General features: G+C 44.1%; 1 protein-coding gene across 1 annotated transcript in view; it reads right to left on the bottom strand.

The window, feature by feature from the left end:
• LOC109923870 (dihydropyrimidinase-related protein 3-like) overlaps positions 1–27,729 on the bottom strand; it is a 228,487-nt gene that overhangs the window by 83,570 nt on the left and 117,188 nt on the right. Inside the window, exons 4-7 of the mRNA XM_048603930.1 lie at positions 15,180–15,344; positions 8,387–8,448; positions 6,036–6,116; positions 5,462–5,530 (exon numbers count right to left, since the gene is read on the bottom strand). Of these exons, the coding sequence (XP_048459887.1) occupies positions 5,462–5,530; positions 6,036–6,116; positions 8,387–8,448; positions 15,180–15,344 (377 nt within the window). The remainder of the gene's footprint in view (positions 1–5,461; positions 5,531–6,035; positions 6,117–8,386; positions 8,449–15,179; positions 15,345–27,729) is intronic.

Here is a 27,729-nt window from a genome sequence, read left to right as displayed (position 1 = left end):
TGTCGAAGTTGGAACTGAAAGAAAATGGGACAGTGAATTTGATTCTAGACGCCCAGAGGATTATGTTGTTTATTGAACTATGTGAATAAGATCTTCCATTTCTCCTGTTGGAAGGTCAGCTGCACCTGATGAAGATGCTGTGCTCCTAAAGCTTGTGTGATTCCAAGTAAACCTGTTGGCCAAATAAACCTGTTGGACTATAACCTGGTGTTGTGTGACTTCTGACTCTGACTACCGGAAACTGGCTCAGTGTGTTAGTTGAATCTCAGCAACATGCAGGGTCCAAAGGAAACCTAGCTGGGGAGCACGACTACAGCAGTATTAACCACCGAATCCTGTTTAGGTCTTACTGGGAGTGAAGCTGAATGGTCTCTAAGTGGGAGAGTGCTGCTTTGTAGCTGAGCCTGACACACACCCCAACCACATCTTCACAGTTTGTCGTCAAGCGAATCTCCTGTATTCAGTATACAGACTAAGGAACAGTGCCTGCATAAATCTTCACTGAGGCAAAAAAAACGTTGCTACTTTTTTTTTGCATATCATATGATGTATGATATCATTCATGGCGCTGGTTAAGCATTCCTAACACATGAACCACTCAAGGACTCCAAGCTTTTAATCAGCGCCGTGTTTATTTTTTAAACTCAGGATACTGCTGCTCCTTTTATTGATTGATTTTCAAAGGAATTAGTTCCAACAACGCAAATCTAGTAGTTTACGCTCTGCTCTTCCTGCAGTTCTCGAAGCATCCAAGCAATTTTTCCCTCCCCGTCGCTGATCTTTACCATCGGCTTACTCCCAATGTCACCCCTGATGCAACTGGCCCAATACTGAGCTGTAAGTCAAATTGGTTCTAGGCACAAGTGATCTCAATCTCCATCAAAACTGGGCACAAACAGCTCAATTTTAACTCTGCGCAAGTGAATGGGTTTTGACCAAGATAACACAGTGCGGGGCTGGAGGAGCACAGCGGGTCAGGCAGCATCAGAGGGGCAGGAAAGTTAACGTTTCAGGTTAGGACCGTTCCTCAGAAATGGGGGAGGGGGAAGGGAGCTCTGAAATAAACATAAATAAGGGAGGTCTGCTCCCAAGATGGCGCATTCCTCTTCCGAACATCCCAGATGTCCTCTTATTTCAAGGACCACAACATGCCCCCCTTCAGCGGTCGAAAACGCTCTCGACTGTCTCTCTGGAGTTTCCCGCACCTCTGCCCTCACACCCCCTCCCCGCAACAAAAACAAAGACAGAATCCCCCTTGTCCTCACATATCACACCACTAACCTCCAGATTCAACGTATCTTTCCGCCACCTACAATCTGACTCCACAACCAAAGATATATTTCCCTCCCCACCCCTATCTGCCTTCCATAGGGACCGCTCTCTCCGTGACTCCCTCGTCCGCTCCACACTCCCCACTAGCCCCACCACCCCCAGCACTTTTCCCTGCAACCTCAGGAAGTGCTACACCTGCCCCGACACCTCCCCCCTCACCTCCATCCAAGGAACCAAAAAAACCTTCTACATCAGACTGATGTTCACCTGTACATCTGCCAATGTGGTCTATTGTATCTGCTGTTCCCAATGTGGCCCCCTCTATATCGGTGAGACCAAGCGGAGGCTCAGGGACAGCTTTGTAGAGCACCTGCGCTCTGTTCGCGACAAACGACAACAACTCCCAGTCACGAACCATTTCAACTCCCCCTCCCACTCCCACTGGGTGACATGTCCATCCTGGGCCTCTTCCAGTGTCACAATGACACCACCTGCAAACTGGAGGAGCAACACCTCATATTCCGCCTCAGGAGCCTACAGCCCAGTGGTCTCAATGTGGACTTTACTCACTTCAAAATCTCCCCACGCTCAGCTTCATCCCATGACCAACCCTCCCTCTCATCCCCGCCTCCTTCAGCTGACACAACTTGTCCATCTTCTCTCCCACCTATCCACTTGTCCCACCTCACTGACCAATCCCCACCACTACCTACCTGCACTCACCTATCACCATCCCACCTACCTTCCCTAGCCCCACTTCTCCTCTCTCTGTTTATTTCAGAGCCCCCTTCCACCTCCCCCATTTCTGAAGAAGGGTCCCGACCTGAAACGTCAGCTTTCCTGCTCCTCTGATGTTGCCTGGCCCGCTGTGTTCCTCTAGCTCCACACTGTGTTATCTCTGACTCCAGCACAGGCAGTTCTTACTATGTCAGAGTTTTGACTAAGTTTTTAATTTTACAAGAAAAGTGTCTTCGTGTCCACAGGCTGTTAAATTATGGAGCAATACAGCCTCATCCAGTCTCATCCCAATATTACTCAATATCCAGCCCAAATTTATAGAGTCATACAGTCATACGGCACGGAAACAGACCCTTCGGTCCAACCAGTCCATGCCAAACATAATTCCAAACTAAATGCTTGCTCCTGGCCCATTTCCCTCCTAACCTTTCCTATTCATGTACTTATCCAAATGTCTTTTTAGACGTAACTGTACCCACATCCACCATTTCCTCAGGAAGTTCATTCAACACACAAATCACCCTGTGGCAAAAAAAAACTGTCCCTCATGTCTTTGTTTAAATCTCTCCGCTCACCTTAAAAATATGTCTGCAGTCTTGAAAATCCCACCCTCAGGTGAAGACACCCACCATTAACCCTATCTATACCACTCATGACTTTATAAACCTCTAAGGCCCCTCAAACTCTTTCACTCCAGTGAAAAAGTCCCTCCAGAAGATTTTTCCTTCTTCCTCTTGTGGAATAGCCAGTACAACCCTGAATGGAATCAGCTACTTCAGCATAGACTAGATCTAAACCCCCCAAAAAATCCCCAAACAATTGCGGATGCTGGACACCAGAAACAAAAAACGAAATTGCTGGAAAAGGAATTCTCTCCATAGAGAGAAAGCAGAGTTAATGTTTTGGGAGAAGTGACTTTTCTTCAGAAGATTACTGTGCTTTCAGAAGATTACTGTTGCTGCCAGACCTGCTGAGCTTTTCCAGCAATTTTGGTTGATTCCAACACAGGAGTTTAACCAAATGAAACTTTTGACGCACGGGTTTTTAAAAGAAAAACTGCCAAATATAATGAAGTCGACACATCAAAGGATCATTTGAATAAAACAGATATTTACATAGTATTTTTACAGGCTTCAGATGTCTCAATATACTTTATTTCCAAACTGAAGTCACCAGTGCATTGTGGGAAACTCAACAGCCAATTTACATAGACTTAGCTCCCACGAACAGCAATGTAATAGTGAACAAATAATCTGATTTTTGGCAATGTTGATTGAGGTTCAAATACTGCCCAGGAATAATTTCCATCGCTCTTCTTTGTAAAAATGTGCAGAATCTTTTATTTCCACTTCAACAGGCAGAGGGGGCTTTGATCTCATCTAACTTGTCCAAAATACATTACGTCTGACAATGCAGTACACCCTCAGCACCACACTGGAGTAATTTTGTGCATTAATATTGTTCAAAGAGAATGATTGTAAAGTAACCATTAACTGTGATGTCCTACAGGATCCATCCTAATTCTAAAAAAGTACTCTGCTAGAGAGCTGGTTAAGCATACATCAGTATGTTCTCTGTAACATTTAGCAAATTAACACTTCCTCTGTGAGCAGGACCGAGCAGACTTTCGTACACCCTTTCACTCCAGCTCATTGTGAAGCTAAAATAAAGAGCTATTGTTCAATAAATTAGTCTTAGCCAAAATTACAAACCTTGATTGTTCCTCCTAACTTCCCTCAGTTTTCTATTCTTCTTCATTATTTTTAAATTTAACATTTTTATCCCATTTCTTTGCAATAATTTACCTTCCATAAAATAATGGTTTCTCAATCATTAGCCACATGGTTGACTTTTCTTGATTTTGAGTGGTCATATTCTAAATGCAATAAAGTATTTTCTTTTTCCAAAAATAGTATGGTTTTCTAAGGTTGCAAACCAGCGTTACAGAGGAAAGCCGTATGTGTGATCCACAGTTTTTATTTTAATTCTGCAGGTCTAGTGTTACCACAATAAAGCCAATCAACAGCCTTGACCAGGAGAAAGGAACTAGAACTTGAATCAGTCAACATGGTTTGTTTTTATTCAAACAAGAAGGAAGTGTTGCCAAGCAACTGACTTGAGCCATGAATCCCAACAGTGACCAAACATCTTTACTCTTTCTTAGCTCTGACTGGGGCAAGCGATGAATGTCATTCTTAGGGAGTTACTCCCGGCTGGCTTGAGAATGGTCTAGCTCCCTCAGTAGGAAGCGATCACACTGAGGCTTCATGAATCAACCCCAAAGGAAATTCATTCAATACCCTTCAGAAAATCAACAGCTGAGAAACTCCTCTTTAAAGAGTTCAACTTTAGGTCATGTTGAGGTTGTACAGGACGTTGGTGAGGCCTCTTCTGCAGTACTGCGTGCAGTTCTGGTCTCCTTATTACAAGAGGGATATTATTAAACCGGAAAGGGTTCAGAAAAGATTTACCGGGGCACTGCTGGGAATGGAGGGTTTGTATCATAAGGATAGGCTGGGACTTTTTCCACTGGAGCACAGGAGGTTGAGGGGTGACCTGATAAAGGTTTATAAAATCACGAGGGACATAGATAAGGTGAATAATAAGGGTGTTTTCCCTAGGGTAGGCTGAGTTCAAAACTAGGGGCCATATTTTTAAAGTGAGAGGAGAACCATTTAAAAAGGGCATGAGGGGCAACTTTTTGTTTTATTTTACAGAGTGTGGTTGGTGTGTGGGAAATGAACTGCCAGAGAAAATGGTGGATGTGGGTACAGTTACAACATTTAAAAGACATTTGGGTAAGTTCATGAGTAGGAAAGGTTTGGAGGGATATGGGCCAGGAGCAGGCAGGTGGGACTAGTTTAGTTTGGGAACATGGTCAGCATGGGCTGGTTGGACCGAAGGGTCTGTGTCCGGACTCTAGGACTCTCTATAAGAGGCAGGTGCCAATGTGAAACCAAGGCAGGTTAATATCTTAGATAACAAGGTGTAGAGCTGGATGAACACAGCAGGCCAAGCAGCATCAGAGGAGCAGGAAAGCTGACGTTTCAGGTCTGGACCCTTCTTCAGAAGGGAAATATTTTTGTGCAATCGGCATTGGCGTTCACAGAGAGAGAAGAACACAGATTGTAAGATACCCAAACCAGGTCAAAAGTCAATCCTGCTGAAGCAGAAGTAACAAAGGGAACTCAACTTTTATCTGATTCCCTGTATGTTTTTCTTTGTGCATTGCTGTTTAAAGCATCTGCAGGCTCATTACGAGAGACACTGAAAACTGCAGAGTACAATCTGAACGCAGCTGCCCAGCACCCTTGTTCCCCCAAACACTGTCATTTACCCCAACACTAGGCAACGCTGGTATTGTTTGCAAACTGGTTGCTGTGTTTCCCTATGTTACATCAGCGACAAAATACTTCATGCAGGAAGAGTCTAAAGTTTCTCGTCTCGTTACCTCCTCTGGCCGACTGAGTACGTGGCCCTCTGGACCGTTGATCCCCATCTCCAGCAAGCGTTTCTGTTCCTGTAACAAGGGAACCAAACCATGTTCAACCTGCCAAATGCAGACACGATAAACACTGCCGAATGAAATTCACTGACGAGGAGCATCTAATTCGAAATTCAAATCCAGAAATTGAAAAGAACTGGTGTTGGGGTTTTGGTGGGGGGGAAGGAAGAGGAATAGGGTCCATCAAGATCAGCCTTCACCAACTTACCCCCCTCCCCACCTCACCCCATAATCCAACAATTAAGTTATGGGCTATTTAAATACGGTCAAACTCTATGAATCAATGTGTAATACAGTCAGAACTGAGGAAAACCTCAAAAAAGTGGAGAGCTTTGCAAAATGCACTCAACTGATCATTTATTTTCAGTAATACATGGTATCAGATTAACTGGTGCTCCCCAAGGCTGGACTTGCATCTGAGGGAGAGGCACAAAAGCCATGTTCAGCCAAGAAACAGTCCTCAAAAGTGTTCAATGGCTGCGTTTCCCAAAGATTCGACCCAAAGTCTCACTGCACTGACCTGGGCAATGATGTCTCCATTCTCTGCATGGACTTGCATTATCCCTCCAACGTCTCCCACATACTTGCAGATGTCGTAGAGCTGGAAAAAGAGATTGGGAAAGAAAAAAAAAATCAAAATGATGGGTTTGAGCCAGGTTCAGCAATGGATTTCAACATTCCCCATTCCAGCGGATGGATAAATGTTTCCTCATCAAGAATCACTAGCTACATTAGCAGCCCACAAGAGTCTGGCAGGAACTGAGGAACTCAAGTGATTTCACTTCATCCTTGCATCTCAACTCTCTGATCTCTCCTTCCCATCCTATGACTCAAATCAAGCAATAGAGATCAGAACCTTGGAAGAAAGGCATTAATTAAATATAGATAAAAGTCATACTTTTGGTCTTGAGTCAACCATTTCTCCACTGTTTGCAACATCTTCTGTGTTTCGTACAATTGGTTTCTCCTCTGGGGCTAGTCAGTCAGACCAAAGTGGTCTTTAACCACCCAGTACAAGCTGACATTTCTGTGGTATACCCACCGTCCAGTTTAAAACTTTCCCACTTCTCCTTTCTCACGGGTATAACCGGTGGAGAGCGGAGGGAGAGAGTGCCTAAGGACATCTTGGCTATCTAGCCACTATACAGAGCACAACTAGCTACAAACAAGGTCCATCAATTTCAGCCTTCACCAACTCACCCCCCCTCTGTACCTCACCGCCCTAACCCAATAATTAAGTTATTGACTAATCAGAATGCTCAATCTCCAAGTCACTCGCCACTCTGGTGCGGAACTATGTTCTTGTTATGTGTCAGCATCCTGAAACACTCTCCTCATCAAGAACATGCCTGTGTTCCTATGCCGTAGGGACTACAGCAGTTTAAAGGTGGCAGCTCACCACCATCTTCTCGAGGTCAATTAAGGATGAGCAATAAATACTGGCCCAGCCAGCAATCACCCACATCCCCAAAAACAGATTGAACCCCTCCCTCACCACCAACACCTCAAAACACCCCAACGATGTAATGGATTCAGATGGCTGAATAAAGGGGAAAATGTCACTACTGAGTGTCCACAGAGGTCTGGAGTGGATCCTTACCAAGGTCAAATACATCCAATGCCGATCTCGCTCACTGGAAAATATAGCATTCTGAAAAGCGGGCTCAGTTCAGTCAGGGCTTCCTCCCAATTTTCCTGGTACTTACTGGCCATTCTCCGTGATAACATGGGAAGTCTGGCATCGGAAATACGCAGGCTCACGGTTCCTATAGAACGGCGAGCGAAAGGCCCACACTTGTCAGAAACAGGCTACGTCTCCACAGACAGCTACCACCCTGGGCTGGCCTAACTCATCCAGTCTGATGAGAAACAGAACACGCTGCCACATTAAAAAAACACGCGTTGGGGTTCACATCGCAGCAAAGTGCTGGAACGGTTTCAGAAAGTTGGATTTGACAGAAATGAAATGCCCACTCCTCGTTTGTGATTTGTTAAGTTCTCAGTTTTGAACCCAGGATTAAATATCCCCCCAAAATGTGCACGGTTAGCGTTTTGTCAATATAACAACAAGCTGTGTCCAATCTGAAGGTAGCCACGTCTCCTTCCTTGTCCAGGGTTTTGAGTGGGTCTCTGCGCAAACAAGGGTCCTGGGATTATTTGAAAGGGAGTGAGGCCTGGTACCTCAGGAGCTCATCAAAAAGAATCAGTGAATCCCTTCAGTGTGGAAGCAGGCCATTCAGCCCATTGAGTGCACATTCACCCTCCAAACAGAATTCCTGTAACCCCCACATTTCCCATGGCTAATCCACCCAGCCTGCACATCCCTGGACACGACAGGCAATTGAGCGCGGCCAATTCATTTCACCTGCACGTCTTTAGACTGTGGGCAGAAACTGGAGCACCCGGAGGAAACCCACGCAGACACGGGGAGAATGTGCAAACTCCACACAGACAGTCGCCCGAGGCTGCAATCGAACTTGGGCCCCTGGTGCTGTGAGGCAGCAGTGCTAACCACTGAGCCACTGCACCGCCCAGCATATTAGCGGTCAAAGGCCCTGAAGCATTTTATGAGGGGATGGAAGGACAAAAAGCTTGAGTTATCATTTCAGAATTCGCTTGGCACTTGTAAATTTTCAGATAAGCTGGCCACATGAATAGCGGTGCTTCTGATGGGTCACTCGAGACAGTAACCAATACTGTGACCCCTCAGGACAATCAGGCAGTAAACAACATTGTAGAACCTCAGGATAACTCCAAATCCTTACCCTTAGAAGTTACCATGTGGATATCATGCTATTGAGACAGACGTACTCACAACTGAAGCCACGATATAGAGTGTACTGGTTTCATTTTGGGAAAAAAAATCTTTACCTCAGCATTCGACATCTGATATAAATCTTTGTAAGCCATGTAGACGAGGAAGGAGTTCACACCTGTCAGTAATAAAACACAGATACAGCTTCCAAATACGGTAAAATGAAATTAGAATAACATAATTTGTGAAAGGGAGAAAAAGTCATTTAGAAATTAAACTACAATACGAATGCGTTTCACAGTATAAAGGAATGGCTACTTAATGTCAATACAATCAGCAAATTGTTGCACTGGAAATAATTTTAAATCATTTCTAATTCTGTTACTCACAAATGGTGGATTGACATGGTGATTGAAAAAGTGTTTAATTTAATTAAACCTTTTTTCCCAACTGACTACTCTTAAATATATCAAGGAATACCGTAAATTGTAGAGTACAAGCTTTGCTAGACATTAAGTTATCCCCATTTCTATGACCATGAAAAATCATGAATTTTCATATAATTGCACATCCTATGACCCCCCCCAAAAAAAAACAATGGGTAAGCAATGGCCTAGTGGTATTATCACCAGATTATTAATCCAGAAACTCAACTAATGTTCTGGGGACCTGGGTTTGAATGCTACCGTGGCAGACGGTAGAATAAAAATTCAGTAATAATCTGGAATTAAGAATCTAATGATGATCATGAAATCATTGTCAATTGTCAGGTAAAACCCATCTGGTTCACCAATGTCTTTCAGGGAAGGAAATCTACCACCCTCACCTGGTCTGGCCTACATGTGACTCCTGACCCACAGCAATGTGGCTCACTCTCAAATGCCCTCTGAAATGGTCTGGCAAGCCACTGAGCTCAAAGGCAGCTAGGAAGAGGCAATAAATGCTGGCCAGCCAGCAACACCTACGTCCCATGGGTGAGTAAAGAAAGTGCCAAACATTCCAGCCATGACTGGCGACACTGGCATTTGAAGTCAATCTCAATTTTTCACAACACAAACGCGTGCTTCAATTGCAGAAACCTTATAGCTCAGGGCTAAAAATCGCTAGGCAATATGTGCTGGGCTACAAATATATGAGTGAGAGTTTAAGACATACTCATTCTTGGCATTAGATGCCAATTACATCACAAAATAGTGACTTTACCAACATGTTGGAGGGACACTTTCATACTAAGAACAAAAAACCATACAGCACAGGAACAGGCCCTTCGGCCCTCCAGGCCTGTGCTGACACATTGTGCCCTTCCATACTAAAACTGTCTTCACTTACAGGATCCATATCCCTCTATTCCCTTTCTATTCATGTATTTGCCCATGTGCTCATTTTTTTGAGAGAGGATGAGGTTTCAGACGTCGACTTATAGACTGTAATTTACAGCACTTTTTTGAAACTTCTTCTAAATCATGTTTGAAAACACTGCCAATTAAGTTAAGTATCAATAGCCTTAAAACGCATCAAATATTCTTGCAACAAATTAAAGGACAATTGGTTAAGTGACTTCAGGTTTGTTTTAGCGAAACATGGCGCAGCAATACTCTAGATGTTTTCCTTTCAAACCCAGAACATAAATAAATAATATTTCCCATTTCCATTTCCACACAACATGCTCAGCGTTACTGCAGAAATCACTTTTGACTGAATAATTCATGGTGGTCCTATTATGCTTTAAATGTTACCATCTGTGACCAGCTTTCAAAACGAATTAGCAATACAAGAAGCTTATCTCTCAATTCACAGCTGGGTATCAAAATGGCGCAAACACGGCCGTAACTATACAAAGACACAATGTAGATATCCGTGCCACATTGTCAGTCCAGATAATGGGTGCAGTGGTGAGAAATAGGAAGGAGGATGCGAGGAAGGAGGGGTTCAGACACCTGAAAAGGGACAGGGGATAAAACTGGAAAGGAGGAGACCCAGAGAGAGGAGGGAAAACCAAAGGCCAGAGGAAAGTGGATTGGGAATGAGGAGGACTCAAGCCTCAAGTGGTACAAAAGCAGAACGGTTGAGGGCTGGGAGGTAGCTGATATCCAAGGGCTGCTCATACTGGATCGAGGAGCTGAACAGAAAGCATTCGCCTCCTGGATGCAATCGCATCTTTTGGGGGTTAGCTGCTGCCAGCTTTTCTCAGGCTTGAGAAGCAGAGCCCTCCCCCTCTAAAATTAGACATCAAAGATTTAAATTGACAGCGTTTTCCCTTCATCCTACCCACCATAAATCTCATAACGGATGTTGCGAAAGCAGGTTTGGGTCAAGATTTGGGTTTCTAACCCTTTAACCTCTCACCCATGTGGCCACATTGTCACTTGAACAGGTTATTTCGTCCCAGGTTGTGTTTTTTTTAAAAAGAGAAGTTGTAAAGGCAGAGATGATGAAGTGGCTACTAAAGATGGCTTATGTAAACAACGTGTGAGACCTTCAGTTTTTTTGAAAAAAGTGGGAACAACGGAAGCAGCTTGAATGGGAGTGGCCAGCTCCCAAAGACCAGGCTTCCTAGTTTTTTTTAAACTGTAGTATCAGAAGCTGTTTAGAGACTCAAAAGAGTTGGAAGCTTCAGTGAATGTTTCCTAGCTGCTACTTTCTCTGAAATCTCTCGATGTCTTTTCCTCTTGGATTTGAAAACAGCACGTAAGAAACGGGTGTCTGGAATTTACCTTTTTGCCAAGGGGTGTGTTTATGGGATGCTACTATATTGGAACAGTTAATTAGTGATAGGTACTGTATCTATTATTTGGTTGGGTTTTCCAATAGTTAAGTTATTCCAAATTCCTCTTTTGTTAGTACTTTAACTACAGTATTTAAATAAATTGTGTTTTGCTCAACGTTGAGTCTTTTGACCAGCTGCATCGCATCTGGAACACGGCACTTCACATCTACCTTTCAAAAGAAGAAGTAGTTAGGGTCTGAGCTACCTCCTTCAAATATTTTGAAGGGGTCTGGTCTAGTCCAGTCCATAACACACATCCCAAACCCATACAATCATCCGAAATCGGGGTAGCAAAAAGCCATTCAGGCCCTCAAGCCTGTTTATCTTTCTATAACATCATGGGTAATATAAACTGGGCCATAACTTGACTTTTCTCTTTGCCCCTCCACCCCCCAAAAGACTTTGAAGCCTCTACAAAAACCAAAAGAACTGCGGATGCTGTCGAACAGGAACAAAAACAGAAGTTGCTGGAAAAGCTCAGCAGGTCTGGCAGCATCTGTGAAGAAGAGAAAAAATAAGATTTAACGCTTCGGGTCCGTTCTGAGGAAGGGTCACCGGACCCGAAACGTTTAACTCTGACTTTTTCTCTTCTCCACAGATGCTGCCAGACCTGCTGAGCTTTTCCAGCAACTTCTGTTTTTGTTCCTGACTTTGAAACCTCTGATTATCAAACACTTAAAATCAGTCTTCAATCGATTCACTAAACAGAGTCTGCACTTTTTATTGTTTTCCACGGAAGAAAATGCAAAAGACAACCAACGTTCAAAAGAAATTTCTCCTCTCCCAGAGGAAAAACCTCTGAACATGACTAATGATATATGCCGGTCCAACTCATTTTGCTTGCTTCAAAGTGGACGTCCAGTGAGCTCCTTTTCAAATACTAGTAGTTTTCAATATCATTTCCTTATTTTTAAATTGTGCCCCAAATTCCAATTTCTCCTATGAGAGCAGAGTGACCTACTATCGTAGGATTTGAAGGACTGCCCCATATTGATGGCCTATCTTCAGGCCCAGAGGGAAAGGCCAGTTATACTTAGAAATGAATTTATTGGTCATACTGAAGCCCTAAGGAGCACATCTTGAAGTACACAAGATGGGTTAGAACAGTACATAGAATCCTTACAGTGTGAAAGAGACCCTCTGAACAACATCCCACCCTAACCTGTCCCTGCATTTCCCATGGCTAATCCACCTAACTTGTACATCCCTGGACACTTCAGGCATTTCATCTTGGCCAAGCCACCTAACCTGCACATCTTCGGACTGTGGGAGGAAACCGGAGCAAACCAACGCAGACACAGGGAGAATGTGCAAACTGTGCACAGACAGTCACCTGAGGCTGGAATCGAACCCAGGGCCCTGGAGCTGTGAGGCAGCAGTGCAAATTGCTGAGCCACTATGCTGTCCTAATATATCATCTGCAATTTTTGCTGATTTTTCCTTTCCATTTTGTGCGGAAAAGGTGCTAGCGGCTGGGATGCCCTGCGTCTTCGACCTTTAGCTTTACAAAAAAGTGCAGGAAGCACCCCACTTCAACACCTCACTCCCCGTCCCCCCAGTGCCCAAACACAATCTGGGCAGCACCCACCCCTGGCTCATAATATCCCCCACCCTATAGCGTCCCCCACCCACCTCCAGAGTGTTTTGGTCACCGCGCATGAAGGGAAGCATTCTTCGACATTGGCCTGGCCAAGCTCCGTCCTAATGGTGTAGATTTCAACAATGAAAACCCTCCATCTGTAATCTGTACTGGTTCAATTTTTTTTCCTCTTAAAAAGGTAACATTTTCATTCCAGGGAAAAGGTGACATGAACATTCTCTGAGCCATTTCCAATGCAAGTATAGACCTCCTTTAGTGAGATCAAAACAGCAACACAGTACTCCAGACGCTGACTTGCAAGTAACCTGTACAACTGTAGCAAGACTTCACTATTTTTACAGCCTGTTCCCCTTGCAATAAAACCCAACTTTCTCTTTGCCTTTACTTGCTGTACCTGCACGCTAACTTTCTATAATTCAACCTGCCTGTAATTGGAAGTTAAAATTCCTTCCCTACAGTATTAGTGTTTTGAATACTGTTCCAATTTAAGATATCCTAGGGTACACATCAGGTCAGCTTTGTCAGGCTGCCAAGTCCTCCACTTTAACTTGGCCCTCTGGGGCCTGTAAAACAATGATTCCTTTGGTGCGCAGGAAAGAGCAGAACATTGAATCAATCTGCTGTTATATTGTACAGGCTTTAAAGGCTCACTATGCAATACCAAACCACTGCTCCAACACATGTAGAACCATAGAAATATAGCGCAGGAGGACATTCAGCCTATTATGACTGTGCTCTCTCTACAAAGCCCTCAAATTAGTCCTCCTCCACTCCTTTTTCTGCACAATAGTCCAACAAGCACTACAGAATTATCCTTCTATTCAATTCTGAAATCTGATCCAACCCTTTCAGGCAGAGCATTCCAAATCAGGACTATTCACTGTGCTAACTAATTGGCATCTCCCTTCTGGTATCCTACAGTTACTGATGTCCCTAGCACTGGAAACAGCTACTCCCTATACAGAGGTCTACTGTAGAGAAAAGGCCCTTTGGGCCATTAAGTCTACATTGTTATAAACTCCTCTTCAGTTACCAACAGCAACTCAATATTGCTTTTGCCGCTGGTTGACAGGCTAACTTATGCAGTCCACAGTACAATGCTTGTCCCGAATGTTTGAGGTTCAAAGCCCAAACTAGGCTTATCTCCGTAAGATGCCTCAGCAAGCCTGACCTGTATCACAGGGAAATCTCTTACCAGGACTACTGTGCAGTCAGTTAAAATAGATAAAGGGGCAGTGGGAGATTGATTCAGAGATATTGCGTAGGGCGGGGAAAGAGTATTGATTAATTATTTTTTGACTGATTGTCACATGTACCGAGATACAGTGAAAAATGTTGGTTTGCGTGCTCTACAGGCAGATGGTGCCATACAAAGTGCATCAGGGCAGCAGAACAGGGTGGCATGGTGGCTCAGTGGTTAGCGCTGCTGCATCACAGACCCGGGTTCAAATCCACCCTCGGGCAACTGTCTGGTGTGGAGTTTACACATTCTCCCTGTGTCTGTGTGGGTTTCCTCCGGGTGCTCCGGTTTCCTCCCACAGTCCAAAGATGTGCAGGTTAGATGGGTTGGCCATGGGAAATTGCCCATAGTGTCCAGGGGTGTGTAAGTTAGGTGGATTAGACATAGGAAATACAGGGCAAGGGCAGGGGGATAGGGATGGATCTGGGTGGGATGATCTTTGGATGGGTAGTGTGGACATGTTGAGCTGAATGGCCTGTTCCTACACTGTAGGGATTCTATGAAAAGAGTGCAGAATACAGTGTTGAAGGTGCAAAGAGAGAGAACAGAATTAATATTTGAGAGTTCTGTTCAGAAATCTGCTAACAGCAGGGAAGAAGCTGTTCTTGAATTTATTCATATATGTATTCAAACTTTTACATCTTCTGCCCAACAGAACAGGGTGGAAGAGCATATAACCGGAAGAGGGAGGGAAGGAGGCAGACAGACAGACAGAGATAAACACAGAAAAAGAAGTGTAAACTTCAAGACAGAAAGAAATTACAATATATAGAGCAAAAGCAAAGTTGCTGGAAAAGCTCAGCAGGTCTGGCAGCATCTGTGAAGGAGAAAAAAACAGAGTTAATGTTTCGGGTCCAGTCACTCTTCCTCAGAACTGAGGAAGTTCTGAGGAAGGGTCACTGGGCCTGAAATGTTAACTCTGCTTTTCCCTTCACAGATGCTGCCAGACCTGCTGAGCTTTTCCAGCAACTTTGTTTTTGTTCCTGATTTACAGCATCCGCAGGTCTTTCGGTTTTTATACAATATATAGAGACTGAGACTTGGACAATGAGGAACAGATGCAGGGGCTAGAAAATAAAATAAAAGCTCTTTGAGGAAGTGAACTGATCAGCACCACTGGGAAAGGCAAAAAAGAAACAAGACAGGAGTCAAATCAAAGGCTGTTGATCCTCCAACACTGGTGCTATAAACTGATGGCTAAAAGGAAGTTATTTCTAATGAGTGTTATCTGTGAACTTAACACATTAAATCGGATATAGACACAGGACAGAAACACTGTGTGCTGTATGCTATTAAACGCACCTTTCTCTTTCACAAGAGTCTGGATTTCTTCTTTCACACCCTCATTCCAATCGGTGATATCCACGTGCAGTGAGTAATCACAGCAGGATTTGCTGTCTGCCCACTCCCGCCATTTCTCATAGGCAGCAAGGATGCTGCTCTCAGGCTCTGGAACCACATGGTCAACTGTGAACAGAGGAAAAGAAACATCACATCAGCACCTGGGAACACTTCTCCACCTCAAATACAGTCCTCACAATGTCCACACTCTCACATTTATGCTGCATTCTTTCTTACCCGATCAAAAGATAGAAGTAGGTCTCAACACCTTCTGAGGAAGTGTCACCGGACCCGAAACGTTAACTCTGTTTTTTCCCTTCACAGATGCTGCCAGGCCTGCTGGGCTTTTCCAGCAAGTTTGTTTTTGTTCCTGATTTACAGCATCTGCAATTCTTTCAGTTTTTATAGAAGTAGGCCATTCAGCTGATCAAGCCTGCTTTCCCATTCAATGATCACAGCTGATCGGATCGTCGACGATTCTGCTTTCCTGCCTTTCTCCCATAACCATTAATTCTCTGACTGATTAAAAATCAGTCCACCTTAGCCTTGATTACACTGAACAACCCAGCCTTGACTGTCCTCTCTGGCAAAGAATACCACAGATTGACTATCCTCAAAGAGAAACAAAATTATGCTTACCACTTCCTTAAATGGATGACCCTTTAATCCAAAATGATGCCCTCGGGTCTTAGAATCTCCTGCAGGGGGAGGATAACCACTTTGCAAAATCCTCTATCAAGGCCTGTACGAATTCTGTCTGTTTCAATAACATTGCATCTCCTCCTTCTAGATTCAAATGATCACAGGCCCAACCTACTCAACCTCTCCTCATAACACAGTTCCGCCATAGCTGGCACCAGACTAATGAATTATCTCTGGGCTGCCTCCAACGCCAGTATATCTTTCTTTAGAAAAGGGGTCCATAACTCTTCACAACATTCCAGCTGTGAGCTGACTAGGGCCTTGTCTAGTTTTAGCGAAACCTCTCCGCTTTTATACTCCGAGATAGCAAGAACTGCATATGCTGGAGTCAGAGATAACACATCGTGGAGCTGGAGGAACACAGCAGGCCAGGCATCAGAGGAGCAGGAAAGCTGATGTTTCAGGTCAGGACCCTTCTTCAGAAACGGGGGAGGAGGAAGGGAGCTCAGAAATAAATAGATAAAGGAGGAGTGGAGCTGGGGAAGGTAGGTGGGATGGGAATAGATGAGTGCAGGTAGGCAGTGGTGGGGATTGGTCAGTGGGGTGGGTGGGGTGGATAGGTCGGAGAGAAGATGGACAGGTTGTGTCAGGTCAAGGAGGCGGGGATGAGAGGGAGGGTTGGTCATGGGATGAGGCCGGGGTGGGGAGATTTTAAAACTGGTGAACTCCATGTTTAGGCCACTGGGCTGTAGGCTCCCGAGGTGGAATATGAGGTGCTGCTCCTCCAGTTTGCGGGTGGTGGCACTGGAGGAGGCCCAAGATGGACTTTTATACTCCATTCCCTTTGAAATTAAAGGCCAGTGTTCTCTTTGCCTTCCCTATTCCCGCTGGCTTTCTGTGTTTCATGGACAAGAATTCTCAAATCCTTCTGTGATGCAGCTTTCTACAGTCTTTCTTCATTTAAATCATACTCAGCCTCTCTATTGTGCAGAACAAAGACCATAACCTCACATTCTCCCACATTATATTCCATTATAATCTGTCTATTCCTTCTGCAGACTGTCATCCTCACTTTTTGCCTTCGCACCAATTTTGTGTCATCAACAAACTTGAGAATAGTACATTGACTTCCCTCAACCATGTCATTAACATACATTTTAATGCACTGATCCCTGAACTGAAGTGCCCCATTCATCCCAACTCTGTTTGCCTTCCGTTACTTAGCCAATCTGTTATCCATGCTACCACTAACACTGTCGGGTCTCATTAAGAAGCCTAATGTGTGGAACCTTATGGGATACCTTTTGGCAATCCAAATATATTACATCAACTGAAAACAATGGACGCTGGAGATCACAGCGGGTCACGCCACATCCATGGAGAGAGAGCAAGCTAACGTTTCGAGTCTAGCCGACTCTTCAGAGCTGAAGTGAAGGTTTCAGTTCAGATTCCAGCATCTTGCAGTAATTTGCTCCTATATTACATCTACTTCATCTATCCTGCTTGTTACCTCCTTAAAGAACTGTAATACATTTGTCATGTTGACTCTGTCTGATTATATTGCGTATTTCTGAATGCTCTGCTACTAAATCCCTTTTAATCGATTCTAACATTTTGTCCCACTGACATACATTAAGCTTTTTGGCTTATAGTTATCTGGTTTTGGTCCAAAATATCTCAGCTGTTCTAACTCTGGTTCCGCAAACATCCCAAATTTTATACACTACGCCACTGGTGACTCTGCCTTCACTTGCTTCAGCGCCTTACGTCTGGAATTCTCTTCCTAAACCTATTCGCCCTTCTATGTCACTTTCTTCCTTAAAAAGATGCTCCTTAAAACCTCGCTCGGTCATCGATCTAAGATTTCCTTCTGTGGCCCAGTTTCACACTTGGTTCTGTGACCGTCTTGTGACGGCCCATTAAGTCAATGGCGCGACCAAAATATGATTTGTTGTTGTAGCTCTCGCAAAAAGAAGAAACTCAGTCCTTAGATCCTGACTAAATGCAAACAGCTTCAGATGTACAGAAGATGAATGAGTTTTTAAGAGATTTTCTGTTACAACATACACGAAACCTTACCCCTTCAATTTACAGTTCTATACAACCCAAGGGAGTTGTGGAATTATAATAACAAAATGGTTATGAAAAGCCCAGATTTGCAGAATGATTGACAGGCAGAAGCCATCGTTTGCTCAGCCAAGTTGGTTTATCCTCTTCAGAAGGTACTTCCGCAGAAATATTTTTCAAGCCAGATCCTCAATAACAATTTTACCTCCCGCCAACAACCCTGTAGGGGATTGAATTAATTCCGTGGGTCTAGGGTAATCTCTCTATTTCACAGCTGAGGTAACAAGAATAGTTGGTGCATGGAGGCCAACTCAGTTGATCATTGAAAGCTTGTGGGTTGCCAGCTGCGAGTGAGTGGTGTCAGTAGTTTGTGGGCACGTGCTTTGTTTTGGTTCAGTTATCTCCAGGTGGCAACATGCTCAGCTGCCGATGGCTCTGGACTGGCCCACATCTTAGTCCAGCCCACATCTAGGCACAGGCCATAGAAATGGGGGAATAATGCAATAATGGAGCCACCAACAGCTGAGCATGGACAACCAATTCTTTTGCTACGCAGTGAACGACCTCTGACTGCCTCTCTGGTTAATTCCCATCTGCACAGATAAACTAACTCGCTCTCAGATTCATACAGCACGGAAACAGACCTTTCAGTCCATGCTGAACATAATCCCAAACTAAACTAGTCCCACCTGCCTGCTCCTGGCCCATATCCCTCTAAAGCTTTCCTATTCATGTCCTTATTTCTTATTTTATTTTTATCTTATTATCTTATTACTTATTATCTTTTATCTTATTATATAACTTATTTCCTGGCTGTCTTACACCTTTTTCTTGTAAGTCTTTGTGTGTCAACTGTTTTTTTTCCAGTGCCCTCCCCTCTCTCTCTCTTCCAACATTTTTTTTTTGAGGGTCTGTTTCGACCACCTCAGAATACCAGTTGCACAGTGCCTCAGTCCTGTGCTGCTCTCCTAAAATACTTACTCTCCTCATGTCTCATCACAGTCAAGACAGAACCACACCTGCAAAAGGGACAGGGGAATGCTGTTTATCTAGTCTGCCTCTGAAAGGCCACCAGAGTGCGTTCTGAGGAAATCTGATAGGGAAACCAAAACAAAAAAATTAAAAGAAAATCTCCAAATTTCTCAAGAAGAAATACTTAACCAGCAGAGGCCAATCTTGCCTGGTCTGGATTCAAATCCTGGTGCCAAAGTTGAATGTTCCGTAGAACAGAATCATAAAATCCGTGTCGCGTGGGAATAGGCCATTCAGCTGATTGGAATGGGCCCATTTCAATCCGTTTTATAAATGATTCCCCATGCAAATAGCCTGCAGTCCCTCCGTTTTTTTTCGGGAGGGGTGGTATTTCAAGAACCACAAAACAAAATGGAACAAATTATAAACCCTGGGGACTCACTGCAATTATTACAGAGCTACACTCAAAAGCCTGGGTTTGTAACCACCCTACCTATCAAGGAGAACAGCATGTGGAGAAGTTCAAGTCTCTGCAGAACAAACAGAAGTCAACAACAAAAAAAAATCTGAACCTGGCACATAATTCATTTTTTAAATTGGGTCATGCGAAAGTATCCTTGTCCAAAAGGCCCACCTCTCTCCCCCGAGCTATCAAGCCACAAAGTGCATTCACAGCAGACTCCAGGCAGGCTTCCTTCGGCTACTTTTTTTTGGAACACAGAACTCACTTTATCCACTGGTACAAGGAACAAGGAATCATTATATGGAGGCAAACCACTTTTCAGAAACTAGAAGGCAAGGACAGAAGAGAGAGAGAGAGGGAGAGAGAGAGAGACAGAAAAAATAACACCAGGCACTCAGGCCTACAGATTCTTAAAATCCCCAATGTGCTTTTACGAATCTGTTTAAAGACTTAAAACAGCAAACATAATATTTCTGCAGTAAGCCTAATGATTCAGATGTCAGTCAAAAGGTCAATAAACAAAGTTGAAGGCTTTAAATCTGCCAAACTCCAGAAATATGGAAGATTTAACGCAGAGGAGTTGAGGCACCATTTATCACCACCATGGGACCCAGTGAAATACAGAACTGAAAAACCCTGTTGTGTACTGTCAGCCTCCCCAAATTTCCAGGTTTCTGTTGCTATGTATTTCTTTTATATTAAAGAAAACACCGTTGCTATGGTGCATTCTTTGTGTGTTGTTACTCAACATGACTAAAACAACAGAGTTTGAGGAGGTAGCGATTTCTCTGGGGTCAAATTAAAGCTTGGAACACTAATGAAGAAACGCTCCTGAAGAGCAGGCTGGGGAATTCTGCAGGCTGTAACAACAGGATTTCTGGAAGAGCCGTCACGTTGGAATTTCAACAAACATCCCAACAATTATTGTCCTGCAATTGTTCCCAATGAAGAGAATTGTAGCCCATGCGATTTTATTAAAGAAATAAAGATCGGAGTTATCCTTGAGCATTCCTGTTCCTCCTGCAGTACCTTTCTTGCCCAAGGACTGGAAGTTAGGGATGCAATTAGGTCTAATATCCCAGGCATTCACTGGAAGGTGCACCAATATCATAGTTTCCATCTCCTGTGCCATGACTTCCCAGGGATTTTGCCTAATGAATGACGCCAAAGCTCATTAACAGGCCTGACTCCACTCATTCAAACAAACCCTCACAAGTTCAGGTTTTGTTAGATTTCTCATGACACCTAGCCACAGCTGAAAAAACATGAAGACAGGTGAACCCAGACAGTACCTGTCACATTTAAGTCTGCTGAACCTTCACTGCACTCCCTCACTGGTAATAACTTATTTCCCGAGATAAGGCAGCTAAAACTGCTCACAACACTCCACTTGCAGTCTAACCAAGCTCCTATACAAGTGAGATACTACTCCTGTACTCAAATCCTCTTGCAATGAAGGCTAACCTTCCATTAGCCTTCCTAATGGCTTGCTCTATTTCATAAGAATCCCTAGTATGGAAGCAGGCCATTCAGCCCATACCATCCATCCTACCCAGAACCAACACCCCACCCTATCCCTGTAATTCCCAAGACTAACCCAGCTAACGTGCACAACCCTGGACAGTGTGAGCAATTTAGCATGGCCAACCCACCTAACCTACACATCTTTGGACTTTGGGAGGAAACCGGAGCACCCAGAGGAAACCCACACAGATACGAGGAGAATGTGCAAACTCCATATGGACATATGCCCACAGATGGGATTGAACCTGGGTCCCTGTCACTGTAAGGCAGCAGTGTTAACCACTGAACCACTGTGACGCCCACGCAACTTATCAAAAAGAGCACCCAGATCCCTTTGTGCATCTACACTTTCCAACCTATTGCCATTTAGGAAATACTTTGCACATCTTTATTTTCCTACCACAGTGTGTGACCTCTTATTTTTCCACATTGTATTCCATCTGCCGTGTTCTAGCTCGTTTGTTTGGGTCTGACCAAATTCTTGTGAAGCTGCTTTACATCTTCCTCACAAACACACATTGCCTCACAGCTTTGTAAAATCCCCCAAATTTGGAAATATTACGTTTGGCTCCTACTGACAAATCATTAATATAAAATGTGAACAGCTGGGACCCAAGTACCGATCCTTGCGGTATCCCACTAGCCTTAGTCTGACTATGCGAGAATTTGTACCTAATGTTTTCTTTCGGTCATTCATTAACCCACGCTAGTATGTTACTTCTTACCCAAAGTGCTTTAAGTTTTCTCACCAGCCTGTGGTGGATTTTATCAGAAGCTTTCTTCAAGTCTAATCATGCTACATCCATCATCTCTCCTTTATCATTTTGTTAGTAACATCTCCCCCCTAGTAAGTTTATCAAATACAATTTCCCATTCACAAATCCATGCTATATCCAAGCAGATTATCACCAACAAGGTATTCATTTACCTCATTGTAGTGACTGGAACCAGGTAGACCTTGTTGACTACGAGATCCTTGATTGGGGCTGTTAACCTGGGCCAATCCAGGAAAGCCTTGGCTGACCTATATAACCAGGAGATTTAAAATCTCCTCAGCTCAGGGACTGACTCTGACTCTAAGCTGGCTGGTCATAGCTAGTGTACTGTGCACAAGTAAATAAAAGGTGACTTGGTGATGGGATACCAGCCACTGTGCAGTTATTTCACTCATCCTTTATTATAGATTTTACTATTTCTCCTATTAATGATGTAAGGTTAACTGGTGTGGTTAACACACCTTGTTTTCTCTTTTAAAAAGTAGTGGTATTTGCTACCAATCAATCCACAAGACTCATTCAATGCCTTGATTATCTCGATAGTCACCTCCTTCAACAATCTGGGATGTAGCCCTTCAGGTCCTGGGATTTTCATCAACATTAATTTCCCCTTCTTACTAACGTCAATTTCCTTCACCTCCTTATTCTGTCTTGCAGCTCCGATCATTTGTTCTGGGAGATTTCTGGCATCTTCCTCAGGGAAAAACGGAACAAAGTAATCATTTAGTTCTGTGCCATTTCTCTATTCCCCATCATTAATCCTGACTCTGTTTTAGCCAAATATTTCGTTTGTGTCTACGGAATGATTTCCAGCTCATATTTGTGTTTTTGTTGCTAGATTTCATTCATACTCTGTTCTCCCTTTCTTTGTTGTATTCTGGAAGCCTCAGAATTAGTGCTGTTACTGACAGCTTTATAGGCCTTTTCTACAATCTTGAACCTCCTTTGCTAACCACAGTCAACTGACCTTGAGTTTTTTAAAAAATCTTTTTGAAGGGATGTATATTTGTAAGCTGCATAGGGATGGCTAGCTGGAAGTTATGTCTTTATAGAGCGATTACTATCTGTTGGCTTTGTGCAGTCATGCCTTTTAATGTATTTTTCCAATCCAACTCAGCCAAATAGTACCTCATAGAATCCCTACACTGTGGAAGCAGGCCATTCAGCCCATTGAGTCCACACCGACCCTCCAAAGAGCATCATAATCCCCCTACCCTATCCCTGTAATCCTGCATTTCTCGTGACCAAAGCACCTAGCCTGCACATCCCTATACTACATAAGTTCCCTTATTCTAATTTAGCAACCTTGGCTCAGATTAACCTATTCATTTTCAAACAATGTAAAATGCTATCATATTTTGGTCACTCATCCCTAAAGGTTCTTGGACAGTGAGATTGTCAATTAGCCCTTTCTTCATTACATAATGCTGGACAGCATGGCTGCAACATACTGCTCTAGAAAACCATCCCTAACACACTACAGTAACTCATCCACACAGCTCTATTGTTTAACTGGTTTATCTAGTCTATATGCAGGTCGGAGGAGTGAAATAAACCCAGATCTTTCTTTATCGTGCAGCCACAGAGGAAGGGGGAGGGTATGGCATCTTAGGGATGGTCTGTTCTGTGCAACCACCCAAGGTTCCCAGGGCCTAGCAGATATTATTCCTTATCCAAGAACGTAGGCAGCTGCAAGGCAAGCTCCAGCACAAGCCGATTATTTTCCCAGAGTGTGTTTGCAAGCCTCAGCAGGAATGTGCCAAGTGGTGTGGCCTGTCAATAAATCCATTCCAGCAAACTCCCAGCTGATAATGCTTTCCAGGTCCCACACTTCGGACAGAGACCCATTCCAATTCACAGAATACCAGGAAATTGGGGCTTACTTTTAGTGAATGGAGGAGTGCACAGTCACTGGGGTGCTTCGAGGTGCTAACTTTAATTCCAGAAAATGGTGGCTCAGTGGTGAGCACTGCTGCCTCACAGCACTGGAGACCCAGATTTGATTCCACCCCGGGGCAACTGTGTGGAGTTTGCATATTCTCCCTGTGTCTGCGTGGGTTTCCTCTAGATGCTCTGGTTTCTTCCCACAGTTGAAAGATGTGCAGATTAAGGTGGATTGGCCGTGTTAAATGGCCACTGGTGTCCAGGGATGTGCAGGCTAAGTGGGTTAGCCAGGGGAAAAGCAGGGTTACAAGGATAGGCTGGGGGAGGGTGGGTCGCTCTTCACAGGTTGGTATGGACTTGATGGGCTGAATGGCCATTCCACATGGATTTTATGATTCTTTCAAAATATCCAAAAGGTTTTTCTGTGGCTTCTTCCTTCAGAACACTGACGCATGGGACTCCCGAAACGGAGGGCCAACAATATGGCAGCATAACCCATATTCCCTCATTTTCACACTATAGTGAGGTTCCAGTGCAAGGGCTTCAGAACATAAACCCCAATTTCCAATATCACCAGTTTGGCCAATCCCTTTGCTGCAAAAACGAATTGGTGGAACTGAGTCAGACAGACACGAGGAGTAACAGCAGATGAGGCAGGTGCCAAGGTCCTAACATATCAATTATTTCATCTCCAAAACTAAAATCCCAATGCTTAAAACTGCCCCATGAGGGGCAATACATGCAAAAAAAAAACAAAAAAAATGAGCAGCCCAGGCATTGAAGATTTCCCCAAAGAAGCCAGAAAGAGCTAGTTAATTGGATATAAATTAAGCACAAGTAAGTGTGTTCACTCAGGATTCAATCAGGCAAGTAAAGTAGACAACTCTGCATAGTGACTGATTGACCCAAAGGGCCAATGCTTCCAGTTGATTTACTCTGAAGTTGACACTATTCCCAACGATTGAAATTTGGATCATCTTCCTCACCCCCACTGCTGTTCATAAAAAAAGTCTCGTGAACCACTGTAGATTTACTGGCAATGACACTCTGGGGGATGGGGAGGACAGAGAAATATTAGAAAAAATTAGCATGGAGAGCAGGTTTAGCAGTCATAAAAGTGGATAAATTTGCAGTTCTGGATGAGTTATGCCCCAGACTGTAGAGGGAGGCAAGGAAGGAGATATCAGGAGTCCTGAAAGTAATTTTCAGATACATTTTGGCCACAGGGCGGCTCAGTGGTTAGCACTGCTGCCTCACAGTGCCAGGGACCCAGGTTCGATTTCACCCTTGGGCGACTGTGTGGAGTTTGCACATTCTCCCAATGTCTCTGTAGGTTTCCTCCGGATGCTCGGTTTTCCTCCCGCAGTCTGAAGACGTGCAGGTTAGGTGGATTGGCCATGCTAAATTGTCCATAGTGCTCAGGGATGTGTAGCTTAGGTGGGTTATAGGGGGATGGGTCTGGGTGGGACCCTCCAAGGGTCAGTGTGGACTTGTTGGGCTGCAGGGCCTGTTTCCACACTGTAGGGATTCTATTAAGGTCTATGAAGCCAGAGGACCATTATCATTGTCCTGAAAGCAGGAGGAAGGGAAAATTACAGGCTAGTCAGTCTAACCTCAGAGGTGGAGAAGTTATGAGAAAGAATTCAGAGGGACAGAAGATATTTGCACTTGGAGAGACACTGATTGTTAGTATAGATTTGCTACGGGAAGGGCATGTTTGACAAGTTTGAACAATCTTTTGAGGAGCCGAGCAGGAGAGTTGATGAGGGTGATGCATTTGATGTGATCAACATGGACTTTAGCAAGACTGTGATAAAGAAGAAAAAAGCCCATGGGATCCATGTACGGGGCACATTGGATCCAAAACTGGCTCAGAGGCAGGAGGCAGAGGGTAACAGTCAAGGGATATTTGGGTGAATGGAAACCTGTTTGCAGTGGGGATCCGTGGGGCCCAGTACTGGGGCCCCTTGTGGTGTACATTAATGATTTGAACTTAACTATATGACCAAGACAACCGTGGATGAGGAAAATGGGTAGGACAGTAAATTTAGTTGGTGGGGTAGAAAAAAATACTGCAGGAAGACATTAACAGATTGGTAGAGCAATGACAAATGAAATTCAACCCAGAAAAGTGAGCGTTAATGCACTTGAGGAGGTCTAGCAAAGCAAGGGATTGCACCATGAATTGTAGGACCCCAGACAGTACTGAAGATCAGAAGGACCTCGGCTTGCATACCCACAAGTTCCAGGAAGTAACATAACAAGTAGATAATTTGGCTAAGGCAGCACATGGGAACACTTGCCTTTAATAGTCAGAATAAAAAGGGTGGGGAGGTTATGTTGGAACTGCACAAAACACTGATTAGGTCACAACTGGAGTACTGTGTGCAGCTATTGCCAATGCATTAAAGGAAGGATGTATGGCACTAAAGTGTACACAAAACAAACTTACCAGGGTGCTAACAGGGCTGCAGGTCTGAACTATGAGAAAAGATTGGCTAAGCCTTGGAGATAGTCGGAACTGCCGACGCTGGAGTCTGAGATAACACAGTGTGGAGCTGGATGAACACAGCAGGCCAGGCAGCATCAGAGGAGCAGGAAAGCTGACGTTTCGGGTCGAGACCCTCCTTCAGTGGTCCAGAGCCAAAACGTCAGCTTTCCTGCTCCTCTGATACTGCATGGCCTGCTGTGTTCGTCCAGCTCCACACCTTGTTGGCTAAGTCTTGGGTTATTTCCTTGGAGCAGTGACGGCTGACAGGGAACCCGATAGAAATGTACAAAATTATGAAGGGTACAGATAAGGTGGATAGGAAGGCTTTTATCCCCATTATCAAGCAGTCAATAACCAGGGGGCAGAGATTTAAAGGAAGATGAAGAAGGCTAAGAGGGGAGTGGAGGAGAAATTTTTCACACAGAGGGTGGGGAAGAGTCTGGAAATCACTGCCTGAAATGTTGGTTGAGACAGAAAGTTGCTTAATTCAAGTTAGAGATTCACTTGCATTGTCATAACCTCCAGGACTATGAGGCAAGAGCTGGAAAACGGGATGAGTGTGGTCAGATATTTGTCGACTGGTACAGATGTGATGGATTAAACAGCCTCTGTATTGCAAACATCTGGAAGTCTGAATAATTGAGAATGGTCCTCAATTATAAAGGGACAGATCACTGAGTGTAACCTATCGAAAATCCATTCAAAATGAACTTCAGCAGTTACTGAACAGTTGAACACTTTTTGAAGTGGCAGAGACACTTAATTTTACTTAATGTTAATTTAATTTGACAGGAGTTAATTTTGAAATAAACGTAAAAGAAACAACATAATCCAAATTCCCTCTCATCTGAGCAAAATCCATTGTTTGAGCAGGGAGATTTCCAAACCAGCCACTCCAAGCATGTACACTTATGTAGCCTCCACTGCTGCCTCACAGGGCCAGGAACCTGGGTTCAATTCCACCCTCGGGGGAATTCCTGTCTGGAGTTTGCACATGCACCCCATGTCTGCGTGGGTTTCCTCCCACAATCCAAAGATGTGCTGGTTAGGTGAACTGGCCGTGATAAATTGCCCCATGGTGGCTAGGGATGTACAGGATGGATGGATTCACCACCGTTTTTGCAGGGTTAGTGGGGAGAGGTGGGGCGGGTCCGGATGGGATGCTCTTTGACGGGTTGGTGCAGACTTGATGGGCCGAATGGCCTGCTTCCACCCTGTAGGGATTCTATAATTCTCAGTTTCAACTCGCCATTTGCCGAAACCACAAGAGAGAATGAGGAATTTTCAAGGGACGATGGTAGTTTCCCTGAATTGATCTTGATAACAGGATTCTTCCGATCAGTCGAGATCCTTAACCCATTAAAACAACAGGGTGCCCAAGAATTCTGAATATGTAACAATTTGGAATTGGGAAGGCAGGGCCCCTGATAATCTCTCAAGCCACGCAAAGATGAACCTTTTCTGGAAATCATTGTGGTCGATTACATCTGTCCTGTCTCAAGGGCAACAGTGCAATGAACAGTTTTGCCATTTGCACGTCAAAAATTACAGCTGCAGCTTCCAACTTTAGTTCCACAAATCCAAATATTGGACAAATCCACTTTCATGGTTGTTAATGATTGGTTTCTGTCATGAATACAGGGCAGGTCTCTGATTAAGAGATAGTAGGAACTGCAGATGCTGGAGAATCCG

Source organism: Rhincodon typus, chromosome 12 (assembly GCF_021869965.1).
Source record: "Rhincodon typus isolate 14 chromosome 12, sRhiTyp1.1, whole genome shotgun sequence".
NCBI lineage: Eukaryota > Metazoa > Chordata > Chondrichthyes > Orectolobiformes > Rhincodontidae > Rhincodon > Rhincodon typus.
The sequence above is the reverse complement of the archived record's forward strand: the minus strand, read 5'-3'. Positions and strand labels throughout refer to the sequence as shown.